Source organism: Astatotilapia calliptera, chromosome 1 (genome assembly GCF_964374335.1).
Source record: "Astatotilapia calliptera chromosome 1, fAstCal68.1, whole genome shotgun sequence".
Taxonomy (NCBI): domain Eukaryota; kingdom Metazoa; phylum Chordata; class Actinopteri; order Cichliformes; family Cichlidae; genus Astatotilapia; species Astatotilapia calliptera.
Window position 1 is genome coordinate 12,498,684 of NC_137422.1, and position 15,481 is coordinate 12,514,164.

Genomic DNA, 15,481 nt, shown 5'->3' on the forward strand with positions numbered 1-15,481 from the left:
GCCTCCCCTTGACTTCCCCGAGTCCCGTGTCCTGTCCATGCGGTGAACCGAGAAGAACTCTGCCGGCTGGATGGCGTGGTCCGGCACCGCTGGGTTCAGCCATGTCTCGGTGAAGCAGAGGAGATTGCAGTCCCGAATGTCTCTCTGGAACTTTACCCTGGCCCTGAGGTCGTCAAGCTTGTTCTCCAGTGACTGGACGTTGGCGAGCAGGATGCTAGGCAGAGGTGTGCGGTGTGCACGAGCTCTCAGCCTGTTCCTGACGCCGGCTCGCTTCCCTCTAGGCCGCCGCCGCTTCCCTTTGTTCTCCCTCAAGATCTCACTCGGCCAGCTCGGATCCGGAGTTAAAAACTTCGAATTGTGAGTACATTGTATACCAATAGAAACAAGAGTGTCACTGTCATACCTAATGTACCCAATGGTGATGATTTTGCCGATTTAGAAACGCTGAAAACTAACTTAAAAAACAAAGACAAAGAAAAAGTGGTCGGAGCAGTCGTGACGGCAGCCGACCTCACCGGCGCCAGTACTGGAGCTTCCTGCTCATTGAAGACTTTTCTAAAAGGAAATGCTTAATCCAAAATGGCGTTTTAAGGGCTTGGATTAATGTCAATTCCAGCAAATATTCTTTCTTATATTAAAAGAACATGGATCTCTGTCCGTGATAACTTCTGACTTTATAACTCAAATTTTAAGAGAGAGCTTCACTGCTAAGCTCTCATCTGTGTGGGTGTCACGGTTCGCTTGAGGACTCACAAGCAGGACTCAGAGGCACAGTCAGTATTTATTACAGTTCCACCAGGTGTATATACAAACAGTGCAGGGGATAGTGCTATATACAAAGCGGTGACAGGGAAAAGGCTCCGGGGAAATCCAGGTAGGGAAAAGCCACTTGCTCCTCTTCTGACTCTCTCTCCAAACACTCACACAAAAAGGGAATCCGCTCGGGGAATGCAGAGTCGGGTCCAGGGGATCTATGTACAGAAGGAAACACACGTTAGAGGTTTTGCACAGGGAAGCAAAAGAGAACTTGCTGCACTGGCACGAGTCACACACAACGGTCCAGCGATGAGTAGAAGCCACTCCCTGGCTTAAATGCTGGCTGCACTGATGAGGCCCAGGTGTTTCCTCTTCAGAGGGGCGTGGGCCGAGGGCGTGAACCCACCATAAGTTCCGCCCTGGCGAGAGAGCGAGAGACAGAGAGCAAGAGAGAGAGAGAGAACACTACTAGTCAGCGGCCTGCTGATCCCCTGGCCGTGACAGTGGGGTTCAAATCCCTTATTCAGATTAAGATTTTATGTGACATTACATTGGCAAAAATTAAATTTACTTGAATAATGTGAGTATTGGAGTAAGTACTTGAGTAATTTTTGAATAACTTTAATTTTGTAATGTGCATATTTTATGAATAATGATGTTTCAATACTTTAATCTACTGCATAAGTAAGAATTAGACTTAATAATCTTTTTACTTCAAAAAGGGAAATTGTGTACAATCTTTTATTCTCCAAAATGCACATAATAAAAATGTTTTGGGGAATGTATATGCTTTTTAAGAACCAATTGCTTCTTACCTGATGCATGCTATAACTTGCAGCAAAACTGAACTAAAATTTGTTAACAAGCTTACCAAATAAGAAATGTTTTGTGAATTTTCTTTGCAGAGCGACTATCAAAGCCCACATGCCCTAAAAAGGAGGGCGCGCTGGCCAGTAATGAGTTCATCACTAAGTTTAAGATGAGAGTTGATCAGAATAGAGGCGATGATGAAAGTCTGGAGCATCAGTTGGAGGCTGCCAACCTGTCTGATGAATCGTTCGAGGCCCAGACAGAAGTCAACGGACAAACATGATCACAGACATTTTAAAAACGCGAGTTGAGAGTTAAGGGGGAAAAATATTGTAATAAGTATATATTTGAATTGCACACTAAGATATAAAGTGATGGCAGCGAGCACAGTGTTGCAGGATTGAATTAAAAACACATCTGACTAAGACCAACTGAAATTTAGAGTTGTGTATAATAAAGTTTATTCTTGATTAATAAAACAAATCTGTAATATTTTTCTTTCGCTTTTGTCCATTTGAATCTCGCTACAGCTTAAATAAAAGAAAAGAATGTGTTTTGAATAAATTAAACTCTATTCTCTTTTTTTTCTTTCTTTTTTTCTTGGTGGGTTTTCTTTTGCAATCAAACGCAACATTACACAATTATATAGTATAGTAAGAAATATCCTTTAACTTAATTTAGTATTTGTTTTTTAATTTTTGTTTTTATTGTTTCCCCTTCAGTTTTGTGCTTAAAACATGTTCTAATCTGACATATTATGCAGTAAATTATTTTTGCAATAACTTAACAGGCCATTGTGGGAGCCAACATTCACTTATCAAAGACATATTTGTATATTCTGTGGGCTGCTTTATGGTTGTGTCATTTAGAAACATAAGCCACAACAGACTTCCACCGGAGAGTACTTAAAAATGTATTTTTATGTAAAGATATTTTAATTAACTACTATATTAAGAGAGAACCTATTGTTACATGGATTAATTGTACAAACTGTAGAGAAATAAGTTTAAGCGTGCAACTTTTTATTCATTTTTAACTGTATTAATGTTTTTATGTTGATACAGATGCCTCATATCTGTTTCCTGAGTGTTTTTTAAACCATGTACTCCATCTATGAGTAAGAACATGAATGAATTCCTTTCCAAATTTGTAGTTCTTTTTTCTTTTATGCTTTTACAACCCACTATGAGCAAACACTCAGCAACAGTGGGAAGGAAAAACTCCCTTCTTGAAGGAAAAAACCTCTGGTAGAACCAGGAAATCTGTCTAAACTAGTTGGGGGTTAGAGCAACAGATGCAAGTCTTCAGATCATTTGCAGTGTGACTGTCTTTGTGCACACTTTGACCTGATTCAGTTTTCTTATTTGTCAAAATGCACCATGGGTAATAAAAAACAAAACAAAAACAAAACAAAATAGTAACGAAGGAGAATCCTCAGCAAAGATGAATTAAACAAGTTTTATTTTGATCAAATTTTTCTTTAAGTAAAACACATCTTTATTTGATGACATTAAAGTCATCAAATAAAGACAGTTTTGATGGAGCTCCTGACCCAGCCCAAGCTCTCTATGAAGACGAGGAAAAACTCCCCAGGGGGCCAGATCGATGGGAAGAAACCTCGGGAAAGCCCATTCAAAGATAGATCCCCTTTCCTGGGATGGCTGGGGGGGTTACAGGAGCTCCAAAAAAGCTAAATTTTTATTTATTTATTTTTTAAGATTGACCCATCCTATCTATTCCTGTCCAACAGAAAAAAGAAAGGAAGTTACCACAATGTATCACACTTGCATGATAAGGTGTGAATTGTGTGTTTGTGTGTGTTATCTTAGCCAGGGGTGAAGCTGGAGCTCCTCCAGTGTTGGGCGCTTCTCCGGGACTGTAGTTAAACATGCCTCCAAGAAATTCCGGCATCCTTGAAAGAAAGAAAAGATCAAAAAGATGAAGATGATAGTTCTAGTGATCCAAGGCATCAGTGAATCTGGAAGTGTGAAGTTTTCTTACCTGCGGACAGACGCTTTTTGATGCTCAGTTTCTTTGCGAGGAACCTCTCGGTACTAAAGTCCCGTGCATGAAGCGCTTCATACAACACCACTCCCATTTGCCACACCGTGGTGGGTCCACACCTGTAGCAGCTCCTCCTGTACCACTCGGGAGGGGTGTGAAGAGGCGTGCCTAACAAACAGACACAATTACAATTTCTTCTAAAACAAAAGACACAAATTGTTACATCTGTGAAAAGCAGGAGCAGAATATGTTACCATAGAAGATGCGATACAGAGATCGCTGTTTAACAAAGCAGCTCAGTCCAAAGTCGATGATGCGAACTCGAGGCACATCTGAGCCGGTCTCAATCAGAATGTTTTCTCCCTTGATGTCCCGATGAAAGATGTGTTTATCCTCAAGTTCCTTTACAGCATCAACTAGTTGCTTCAGAATGACCTGGAAAAGATGAAAAACACAATAATGAGTTAATGCTTTTCTGCCTTGATTGAACGCTGTACAGTCCAAGGCTCTCCCAGTCAACCTACCTTGGCCTTGTCCTCTGGTAAAGTTCTTCCTTTTTCTGCTTTGTATTTTTGCAGGTCCACAGCAGGGACAGGTCTCTCCAGCACCAGGATCAGCTCTTTGCCAAGGTCGAACCACTCCAGCAAGGACACAGGTGCTGATATTCCCACTGACCCTTCTGCTTCACCTGCAAGTTTAAGCATAATGGCCACTTCCACCGAGAGCTTCTTCCCGCTTTCATCCTGAAATGTTACAACAAAGTGGATGATGAGGAACGCCGCATTCAATCCAGTAATGTAAAACTGATTCAAGTGTTGGACGCTTACCGCCACTTTGCAGTAGACTTTATTTTTGGGAATGTGTTTGATGGCAACCTAAAAGACACAGAGCATTGGTGAGCATTTCCTCAGTATGACATAATGAAAGGTGGAAACACAGCAGACGTTTCAGTTTACGATATTATCCATTATCTGCGTTACTGCCTGTCTTACTACCATCATCTGAACACTTACTGGAAAACGATCTTCTATCCGGTAGCCCGCAAACACTGCTCCGCAGCCTCCTTCTCCGAGCTGGTGCTCCTCCACATATCTGGCTTGGAATTCACCTGAACAGACAAAACAGCAAATCTTGTTTTATTACAGCTGTGACACAAATTACTCTCCTCTGTAGCCTAAATGTTCCTTTTGCCCTTCCCCTGAATATAAAACCCAAGCTGCTTGCTACTTACGTTTCTGGTCTGCCACTGATTTTTTGCCCTGGTCCACATTCCTTCTTTTTTTCTTGGGTGACTCTCTGTCGTCTCCCGTGGCCTTTCTTTTGCCATTTTTTGCGCACACCTGTTTGTTGTTCAAGTCTGGAGATGTGGAAAACACCAAAAGCACATCAGCTCACTGGATGATAGACACAAACACTAAACACCAATATCTTAAACCTAGCAACCACACTTAATCTACCCCCTTATTCAACTAATTAGCCTACCTTTACCAGAGTCCAACGAGGAGGATGCTTGCTCCTTGTCACCGCTCATATGATCAAGCAGTTTAGCCCTCTTTGCTTTCTTTGTTGTGCCCTCTTCATCTTGCACAACCTTGCGTTTCACTCCTTTGACCACATCTGAGCTGGTGGAAGGACCAGCCTGGTCAGCGACCCTCCTCCTTTTTATTGGGGTCTTCTTTTCAGGACTGGCCTTTCTTTTAGCAGTCCTGCTCTTACAATCTATAAACGACAACAACACAGTGGTGAAAAAGAGTCCCCGACATCAGGACTGGAAGTAGTTTGATGGCAAAGAATTTGAAATTGCTTTTGCTTAAATTATCACAAGTTTATTCTTGGGATAAAAAAAACTGACCAGTGCGAATTGATACTAGGTTCACTAAGTCTTAGATCTTGATGACACTTGTTGGTCTGTTTTTACTGTTGAGTCCAAGAATAAACTTATTACCTTATTTTACCAAAAGACCGGTAACCTTTCTTTGATTAGACATCTTGTATTAAAGCTATTTTCAATCAAACATATGATTCAATTGCTGTAAAAATGATTCACACAGTGTCAACAGTTCTAGGATTTGTATTTTACCAGGATTTTATTTTATTATTTTACTTACCTTGATCTCCTGAATCTTTCTTATCGCCTGGAGTGGTCATTTTTCTTGTTTCCTCTTTCAATTTAATTTCGGAGACCCTTTAAAATCGAAAATGTAAACCGTAATGAGTTAATACTGACTTAATATTCCTTCAAATGTGCACCTTTCAAATGCTTGACTTTTCTAACTGAATTCTGTAAGTGAGCTTTATAAGTAAACTGGAAACTACGGCAACACAACATAGAATCTTGCCTTTCAGTGACTTCACTGACTGCCAGCAGTTCAAAGTAGTTTACAGAAAAACACTCTGGCAGACAAAGCCATAATATTTCATATGATTCAATCATTTCATATCAATTAAACAGTTTCTTTCATTTTCTTTCATCATTTGTATAAAGACCTCATGTATGGATGACAGTATGAAGATTTGTGGTTGACCACACACTAATAAACACAGTGTCAGCTACATTGTCATCTGATTTAAAGTATTTATTATGTACATTTAACTGTCATGGTACTGAGTCTGTGACCCAGTGTTTTGTGTTTGTTCATTTATATTCATTGATTATTCTTATGTATGTTTTTGGTTCTCTTTATTGTTTTCTTCTTGTGTCATATTCTTAGGCTTTAGGTTTCTGTTACTTTGCCTTGCCCCTGTGTCCCACGTGTCATGTCTAGTCACTCTTAATGCCAGTAGGCATTCCCAGAATGATCTTTCCCCCTCTGACGCTTAGAATGACCAAATATGTGCAAAATGGACAATTCAACATGCCACCATGTCGGTCTTTTATTAAACATGACATGAAACAAATGACTGAGCCATTAAATTTGTCACAAAGGTGTTCACCTAATTCCAGGCAAATGGAATAGACTTCTATGGGACCATAAGTCTTTTTGCACTTTGACATTTGTTTTACTTTTCAGATCTGTAACCTATAACTTTTATACTGTATGTGCTTTGATCATAGGAGTCTACGGGGACTTACTTACTTTTAGCACGTTTAGCAGTTGATGTTGGCTTCTTTTTCAGTACAAATTCAAATTCAAATTTTATTTGTCACGTACACAGTCATACACAGTACGATATGTAGTGAAATGCTTGGACAACTGCTCGTGACCTAAAGAAAACAAAAAAGGAAAAGGCTATGAAAAAGATAGGAAATAAATCTGAAAAATTAAAAAGGGTAAATTTAACTAGGAAGGAATAAAATATAAATTAAGGTTAAAAATGAAATAACTGTACAACACAAATTAGAATGAAGGGTAAATTTAAGTGGGAAAGAATAAGATAAAATATATAAATTAAAGTTGAAAATAAAATAACTGTACAACAAAATACACAATATAGAACTATATAAGAATGTATGAAGAAATATAAATAAATAAATATATATATATACACACAATAACAGCAGCTGTACAAGTATTAACCGGAAATGAAGAATGTAGTGACCAGTGACCAGGAAGATGGCGGCGTGATCAGATTTGCCAAACGGGGGGCGGGATTGTGCCTTGTAGCCGTCCTTGACAGTAGTGTAGCAGTGGTCCAGTGTCCTTTCACCCCTGGTGGGGCAGGTGATGTGTTGATAAAACTTCGGCGCTGCACGTTTGAGGTTGGCGCTATTAAAGTCCCCCGTCACAATAAGCGCAGCGTCCCGGTGTTGTGTCTGGTGCTGTGTGAGTGCCTCATGCAGCTCGCATAAGGCGGTGACCGTGTCCGCTTGTGGTGGAATATAAACGGCACTTACAATGACCGATGTAAATTCCCGAGGTAGATAAAAAGGACGACACATGATGGACAGAAGTTCCAGATTTGGTGTGCAGGAGCGTGTGAGAGGAACAACGTTCGCACTGTTGCACCAGTTGTTGTTCACCATTAAACACACGCCGCCTCCCCTTGACTTCCCCGAGTCCTGTGTCCTGTCCATGCGGTGAACCGAGAAGAACTCTGCCGGCTGGATGGCGTGGTCCGGCACCGCTGGGTTCAGCCATGTCTCGGTGAAGCAGAGGAGATTGCAGTCCCGAATGTCTCTCTGGAACTTTACCCTGGCCCTGAGGTCGTCAAGCTTGTTCTCCAGTGACTGGACGTTGGCGAGCAGGATGCTAGGCAGAGGTGTGCGGTGTGCACGAGCTCTCAGCCTGTTCCTGACGCCGGCTCGCTTCCCTCTAGGCCGCCGCCGCTTCCCTTTGTTCTCCCTCAAGATCTCACTCGGCCAGCTCGGATCCGGAGTTAAAAACTTCGAATTGTGAGTACATTGTATACCAATAGAAACAAGAGTGTCACTGTCATACCTAATGTACCCAATGGTGATGATTTTGCCGATTTAGAAACGCTGAAAACTAACTTAAAAAACAAAGACAAAGAAAAAGTGGTCGGAGCAGTCGTGACGGCAGCCGACCTCACCGGCGCCAGTACTGGAGCTTCCTGCTCATTGAAGACTTTTCTAAAAGGAAATGCTTAATCCAAAATGGCGTTTTAAGGGCTTGGATTAATGTCAATTCCAGCAAATATTCTTTCTTATGTTAAAAGAACATGGATCTCTGTCCGTGATAACTTCTGACTTTATAACTCAAATTTTAAGAGAGAGCTTCACTGCTAAGCTCTCATCTGTGTGGGTGTCACGGTTCGCTTGAGGACTCACAAGCAGGACTCAGAGGCACAGTCAGTATTTATTACAGTTCCACCAGGTGTATATACAAACAGTGCAGGGGATAGTGCTATATACAAAGCGGTGACAGGGAAAAGGCTCCGGGGAAATCCAGGTAGGGAAAAGCCACTTGCTCCTCTTCTGACTCTCTCTCCAAACACTCACACAAAAAGGGAATCCGCTCGGGGAATGCAGAGTCGGGTCCAGGGGATCTATGTACAGAAGGAAACACACGTTAGAGGTTTTGCACAGGGAAGCAAAAGAGAACTTGCTGCACTGGCACGAGTCACACACAACGGTCCAGCGATGAGTAGAAGCCACTCCCTGGCTTAAATGCTGGCTGCACTGATGAGGCCCAGGTGTTTCCTCTTCAGAGGGGCGTGGGCCGAGGGCGTGAACCCACCATAAGTTCCGCCCTGGCGAGAGAGCGAGAGACAGAGAGCAAGAGAGAGAGAGAGAACACTACTAGTCAGCGGCCTGCTGATCCCCTGGCCGTGACAGTGGGGTTCAAATCCCTTATTCAGATTAAGATTTTATGTGACATTACATTGGCAAAAATTAAATTTACTTGAATAATGTGAGTATTGGAGTAAGTACTTGAGTAATTTTTGAATAACTTTAATTTTGTAATGTGCATATTTTATGAATAATGATGTTTCAATACTTTAATCTACTGCATAAGTAAGAATTAGACTTAATAATCTTTTTACTTCAAAAAGGGAAATTGTGTACAATCTTTTATTCTCCAAAATGCACATAATAAAAATGTTTTGGGGAATGTATATGCTTTTTAAGAACCAATTGCTTCTTACCTGATGCATGCTATAACTTGCAGCAAAACTGAACTAAAATTTGTTAACAAGCTTACCAAATAAGAAATGTTTTGTGAATTTTCTTTGCAGAGCGACTATCAAAGCCCACATGCCCTAAAAAGGAGGGCGCGCTGGCCAGTAATGAGTTCATCACTAAGTTTAAGATGAGAGTTGATCAGAATAGAGGCGATGATGAAAGTCTGGAGCATCAGTTGGAGGCTGCCAACCTGTCTGATGAATCGTTCGAGGCCCAGACAGAAGTCAACGGACAAACATGATCACAGACATTTTAAAAACGCGAGTTGAGAGTTAAGGGGGAAAAATATTGTAATAAGTATATATTTGAATTGCACACTAAGATATAAAGTGATGGCAGCGAGCACAGTGTTGCAGGATTGAATTAAAAACACATCTGACTAAGACCAACTGAAATTTAGAGTTGTGTATAATAAAGTTTATTCTTGATTAATAAAACAAATCTGTAATATTTTTCTTTCGCTTTTGTCCATTTGAATCTCGCTACAGCTTAAATAAAAGAAAAGAATGTGTTTTGAATAAATTAAACTCTATTCTCTTTTTTTTCTTTCTTTTTTTCTTGGTGGGTTTTCTTTTGCAATCAAACGCAACATTACACAATTATATAGTATAGTAAGAAATATCCTTTAACTTAATTTAGTATTTGTTTTTTAATTTTTGTTTTTATTGTTTCCCCTTCAGTTTTGTGCTTAAAACATGTTCTAATCTGACATATTATGCAGTAAATTATTTTTGCAATAACTTAACAGGCCATTGTGGGAGCCAACATTCACTTATCAAAGACATATTTGTATATTCTGTGGGCTGCTTTATGGTTGTGTCATTTAGAAACATAAGCCACAACAGACTTCCACCGGAGAGTACTTAAAAATGTATTTTTATGTAAAGATATTTTAATTAACTACTATATTAAGAGAGAACCTATTGTTACATGGATTAATTGTACAAACTGTAGAGAAATAAGTTTAAGCGTGCAACTTTTTATTCATTTTTAACTGTATTAATGTTTTTATGTTGATACAGATGCCTCATATCTGTTTCCTGAGTGTTTTTTAAACCATGTACTCCATCTATGAGTAAGAACATGAATGAATTCCTTTCCAAATTTGTAGTTCTTTTTTCTTTTATGCTTTTACAACCCACTATGAGCAAACACTCAGCAACAGTGGGAAGGAAAAACTCCCTTCTTGAAGGAAAAAACCTCTGGTAGAACCAGGAAATCTGTCTAAACTAGTTGGGGGTTAGAGCAACAGATGCAAGTCTTCAGATCATTTGCAGTGTGACTGTCTTTGTGCACACTTTGACCTGATTCAGTTTTCTTATTTGTCAAAATGCACCATGGGTAATAAAAAACAAAACAAAAACAAAACAAAATAGTAACGAAGGAGAATCCTCAGCAAAGATGAATTAAACAAGTTTTATTTTGATCAAATTTTTCTTTAAGTAAAACACATCTTTATTTGATGACATTAAAGTCATCAAATAAAGACAGTTTTGATGGAGCTCCTGACCCAGCCCAAGCTCTCTATGAAGACGAGGAAAAACTCCCCAGGGGGCCAGATCGATGGGAAGAAACCTCGGGAAAGCCCATTCAAAGAGAGATCCCCTTTCCTGGGATGGCTGGGGGGGTTACAGGAGCTCCAAAAAAGCTAAATTTTTATTTATTTATTTTTTAAGATTGACCCATCCTATCTATTCCTGTCCAACAGAAAAAAGAAAGGAAGTTACCACAATGTATCACACTTGCATGATAAGGTGTGAATTGTGTGTTTGTGTGTGTTATCTTAGCCAGGGGTGAAGCTGGAGCTCCTCCAGTGTTGGGCGCTTCTCCGGGACTGTAGTTAAACATGCCTCCAAGAAATTCCGGCATCCTTGAAAGAAAGAAAAGATCAAAAAGATGAAGATGATAGTTCTAGTGATCCAAGGCATCAGTGAATCTGGAAGTGTGAAGTTTTCTTACCTGCGGACAGACGCTTTTTGATGCTCAGTTTCTTTGCGAGGAACCTCTCGGTACTAAAGTCCCGTGCATGAAGCGCTTCATACAACACCACTCCCATTTGCCACACCGTGGTGGGTCCACACCTGTAGCAGCTCCTCCTGTACCACTCGGGAGGGGTGTGAAGAGGCGTGCCTAACAAACAGACACAATTACAATTTCTTCTAAAACAAAAGACACAAATTGTTACATCTGTGAAAAGCAGGAGCAGAATATGTTACCATAGAAGATGCGATACAGAGATCGCTGTTTAACAAAGCAGCTCAGTCCAAAGTCGATGATGCGAACTCGAGGCACATCTGAGCCGGTCTCAATCAGAATGTTTTCTCCCTTGATGTCCCGATGAAAGATGTGTTTATCCTCAAGTTCCTTTACAGCATCAACTAGTTGCTTCAGAATGACCTGGAAAAGATGAAAAACACAATAATGAGTTAATGCTTTTCTGCCTTGATTGAACGCTGTACAGTCCAAGGCTCTCCCAGTCAACCTACCTTGGCCTTGTCCTCTGGTAAAGTTCTTCCTTTTTCTGCTTTGTATTTTTGCAGGTCCACAGCAGGGACAGGTCTCTCCAGCACCAGGATCAGCTCTTTGCCAATGTCGAACCACTCCAGCAAGGACACAGGTGCTGATATTCCCACTGACCCTTCTGCTTCACCTGCAAGTTTAAGCATAATGGCCACTTCCACCGAGAGCTTCTTCCCGCTTTCATCCTGAAATGTTACAACAAAGTGGATGATGAGGAACGCCGCATTCAATCCAGTAATGTAAAACTGATTCAAGTGTTGGACGCTTACCGCCACTTTGCAGTAGACTTTATTTTTGGGAATGTGTTTGATGGCAACCTAGAAGACACAGAGCATTGGTGAGCATTTCCTCAGTATGACATAATGAAAGGTGGAAACACAGCAGACGTTTCAGTTTACGATATTATCCATTATCTGCGTTACTGCCTGTCTTACTACCATCATCTGAACACTTACTGGAAAACGATCTTCTATCCGGTAGCCCGCAAACACTGCTCCGCAGCCTCCTTCTCCGAGCTGGTGCTCCTCCACATATCTGGCTTGGAATTCACCTGAACAGACAAAACAGCAAATCTTGTTTTATTACAGCTGTGACACAAATTACTCTCCTCTGTAGCCTAAATGTTCCTTTTGCCCTTCCCCTGAATATAAAACCCAAGCTGCTTGCTACTTACGTTTTTGGTCTGCCACTGATTTTTTGCCCTGGTCCACATTCCTTCTTTTTTTCTTGGGTGACTCTCTGTCGTCTCCCGTGGCCTTTCTTTTGCCATTTTTTGCGCACACCCGTTTGTTGTTCAAGTCTGGAGATGTGGAAAACACCAAAAGCACATCAGCTCACTGGATGATAGACACAAACACTAAACACCAATATCTTAAACCTAGCAACCACACTTAATCTACCCCCTTATTCAACTAATTAGCCTACCTTTACCAGAGTCCAACGAGGAGGATGCTTGCTCCTTGTCACCGCTCATATGATCAAGCAGTTTAGCCCTCTTTGCTTTCTTTGTTGCGCCCTCTTCATCTTGCACAACCTTGCGTTTCACTCCTTTGACCACATCTGAGCTGGTGGAAGGACCAGCCTGGTCAGCGACCCTCCTCCTTTTTATTGGGGTCTTCTTTTCAGGACTGGCCTTTCTTTTAGCAGTCCTGCTCTTACAATCTATAAACGACAACAACACAGTGGTGAAAAAGAGTCCCCGACATCAGGACTGGAAGTAGTTTGATGGCAAAGAATTTGAAATTGCTTTTGCTTAAATTATCACAAGTTTATTCTTGGGATAAAAAAAAACTGACCAGTGCGAATTGATACTAGGTTCACTAAGTCTTAGATCTTGATGACACTTGTTGGTCTGTTTTTACTGTTGAGTCCAAGAATAAACTTATTACCTTATTTTACCAAAAGACCGGTAACCTTTCTTTGATTAGACATCTTGTATTAAAGCTATTTTCAATCAAACATATGATTCAATTGCTGTAAAAATGATTCACACAGTGTCAACAGTTCTAGGATTTGTATTTTACCAGGATTTTATTTTATTATTTTACTTACCTTGATCTCCTGAATCTTTCTTATCGCCTGGAGTGGTCATTTTTCTTGTTTCCTCTTTCATTGTAATTTCGGAGACCCTTTAAAATCGAAAATGTAAACCGTAATGAGTTAATACTGACTTAATATTCCTTCAAATGTGCACCTTTCAAATGCTTGACTTTTCTAACTGAATTCTGTAAGTGAGCTTTATAAGTAAACTGGAAACTACGGCAACACAACATAGAATCTTGCCTTTCAGTGACTTCACTGACTGCCAGCAGTTCAAAGTAGTTTACAGAAAAACACTCTGGCAGACAAAGCCATAATATTTCATATGATTCAATCATTTCATATCAATTAAACAGTTTCTTTCATTTTCTTTCATCATTTGTATAAAGACCTCATGTATGGATGACAGTATGAAGATTTGTGGTTGACCACACACTAATAAACACAGTGTCAGCTACATTGTCATCTGATTTAAAGTATTTATTATGTACATTTAACTGTCATGGTACTGAGTCTGTGACCCAGTGTTTTGTGTTTGTTCATTTATATTCATTGATTATTCTTATGTATGTTTTTGGTTCTCTTTATTGTTTTCTTCTTGTGTCATATTCTTAGGCTTTAGGTTTCTGTTACTTTGCCTTGCCCCTGTGTCCCACGTGTCATGTCTAGTCACTCTTAATGCCAGTAGGCATTCCCAGAATGATCTTTCCCCCTCTGACGCTTAGAATGACCAAATATGTGCAAAATGGACAATTCAACATGCCACCATGTCGGTCTTTTATTAAACATGACATGAAACAAATGACTGAGCCATTAAATTTGTCACAAAGGTGTTCACCTAATTCCAGGCAAATGGAATAGACTTCTATGGGACCATAAGTCTTTTTGCACTTTGACATTTGTTTTACTTTTCAGATCTGTAACCTATAACTTTTATACTGTATGTGCTTTGATCATAGGAGTCTACGGGGACTTACTTACTTTTAGCACGTTTAGCAGTTGATGTTGGCTTCTTTTTCAGTACAAATTCAAATTCAAATTTTATTTGTCACGTACACAGTCATACACAGTACGATATGTAGTGAAATGCTTGGACAACTGCTCGTGACCTAAAGAAAACAAAAAAGGAAAAGGCTATGAAAAAGATAGGAAATAAATCTGAAAAATTAAAAAGGGTAAATTTAACTAGGAAGGAATAAAATATAAATTAAGGTTAAAAATGAAATAACTGTACAACACAAATTAGAATGAAGGGTAAATTTAACTGGGAAAGAATAAGATAAAATATATAAATTAAAGTTGAAAATAAAATAACTGTACAACAAAATACACAATATAGAACTATATAAGAATGTATGAAGAAATATAAATAAATAAATATATATATATACACACAATAACAGCAGCTGTACAAGTATTAACCGGAAATGAAGAATGTAGTGACCAGTGACCAGGAAGATGGCGGCGTGATCAGATTTGCCAAACGGGGGGCGGGATTGTGCCTTGTAGCCGTCCTTGACAGTAGTGTAGCAGTGGTCCAGTGTCCTTTCACCTCTGGTGGGGCAGGTGATGTGTTGATAAAACTTCGGCGCTGCGCGTTTGAGGTTGGCGCTATTAAAGTCCCCCGTCACAATAAGCGCAGCGTCCCGGTGTTGTGTCTGGTGCTGTGTGAGTGCCTCATGCAGCTCGCATAAGGCGGTGACCGTGTCCGCTTGTGGTGGAATATAAACGGCACTTACAATGACCGATGTAAATTCCCGAGGTAGATAAAAAGGACGACACATGATGGACAGAAGTTCCAGATTTGGTGTGCAGGAGCGTGTGAGAGGAACAACGTTCGCACTGTTGCACCAGTTGTTGTTCACCATTAAACACACGCCGCCTCCCCTTGACTTCCCCGAGTCCCGTCCTGTCCATGCGGTGAACCGAGAAGAACTCTGCCGGCTGGATGGCGTGGTCCGGCACCGCTGGGTTCAGCCATGTCTCGGTGAAGCAGAGGAGATTGCAGTCCCGAATGTCTCTCTGGAACTTTACCCTGGCCCTGAGGTCGTCAAGCTTGTTCTCCAGTGACTGGACGTTGGCGAGCAGGATGCTAGGCAGAGGTGTGCGGTGTGCACGAGCTCTCAGCCTGTTCCTGACGCCGGCTCGCTTCCCTCTAGGCCGCCGCCGCTTCCCTTTGTTCTCCCTCAAGATCTCACTCGGCCAGCTCGGATCCGGAGTTAAAAACTTCGAATTGTGAGTACATTGTATACCAATAGAAACAAGAGT

The 15,481-nt window shown here is 40.7% G+C and overlaps 2 protein-coding genes across 2 annotated transcripts; both read right to left on the bottom strand.

The window, feature by feature from the left end:
* Positions 1–2,140: 2,140 nt before the first annotated feature.
* Positions 2,141–8,061, bottom strand: LOC113019323 (serine/threonine-protein kinase pim-2-like). Its single transcript, XM_026162954.2, has 9 exons — positions 5,679–8,061; positions 5,053–5,289; positions 4,802–4,927; positions 4,584–4,678; positions 4,398–4,445; positions 4,095–4,313; positions 3,825–4,005; positions 3,568–3,738; positions 2,141–3,478 (listed from the first exon to the last, which is right to left on the bottom strand). The coding sequence occupies exons 1-9, from the start codon at positions 5,716–5,718 to the stop codon at positions 3,387–3,389; spliced, it is 1,209 nt and encodes a 402-aa protein (XP_026018739.2). The 5' UTR covers positions 5,719–8,061; the 3' UTR covers positions 2,141–3,386.
* A 1,625-nt stretch (positions 8,062–9,686) lies between these two features.
* Positions 9,687–14,735, bottom strand: LOC145431807 (serine/threonine-protein kinase pim-2-like). Its single transcript, XM_080307975.1, has 9 exons — positions 13,226–14,735; positions 12,599–12,835; positions 12,348–12,473; positions 12,130–12,224; positions 11,944–11,991; positions 11,641–11,859; positions 11,371–11,551; positions 11,114–11,284; positions 9,687–11,024 (listed from the first exon to the last, which is right to left on the bottom strand). Exons 1-9 carry the CDS (start codon positions 13,284–13,286, stop codon positions 10,933–10,935), a joined length of 1,230 nt encoding a protein of 409 aa, XP_080164101.1. The 5' UTR covers positions 13,287–14,735; the 3' UTR covers positions 9,687–10,932.
* Between the last annotated feature and the right edge of the window lie 746 nt (positions 14,736–15,481).

Excerpts from the sequence above, each read along its gene's own strand:
- LOC113019323 (XM_026162954.2), bottom strand. The coding sequence starts at position 5,718 with ATGACCACTCCAGGCGATAAGAAAGATTCAGGAGATCAAG. Across the intron at positions 4,928-5,052 it reads CTCGTTGGACTCTGGTAAAG|ACTTGAACAACAAACAGGTG; the intron begins GTAGGCTAATTA and ends CCACATCTCCAG. Across the intron at positions 4,679-4,801 it reads ATCAGTGGCAGACCAGAAAC|GTGAATTCCAAGCCAGATAT; the intron begins GTAAGTAGCAAG and ends TTGTCTGTTCAG.
- LOC145431807 (XM_080307975.1), bottom strand. The coding sequence starts at position 13,286 with ATGAAAGAGGAAACAAGAAAAATGACCACTCCAGGCGATAAGAAAGAT. Across the intron at positions 11,552-11,640 it reads TACCAGAGGACAAGGCCAAG|GTCATTCTGAAGCAACTAGT; the intron begins GTAGGTTGACTG and ends CATCTTTTCCAG. Across the intron at positions 11,285-11,370 it reads TCTGTATCGCATCTTCTATG|GCACGCCTCTTCACACCCCT; the intron begins GTAACATATTCT and ends TCTGTTTGTTAG.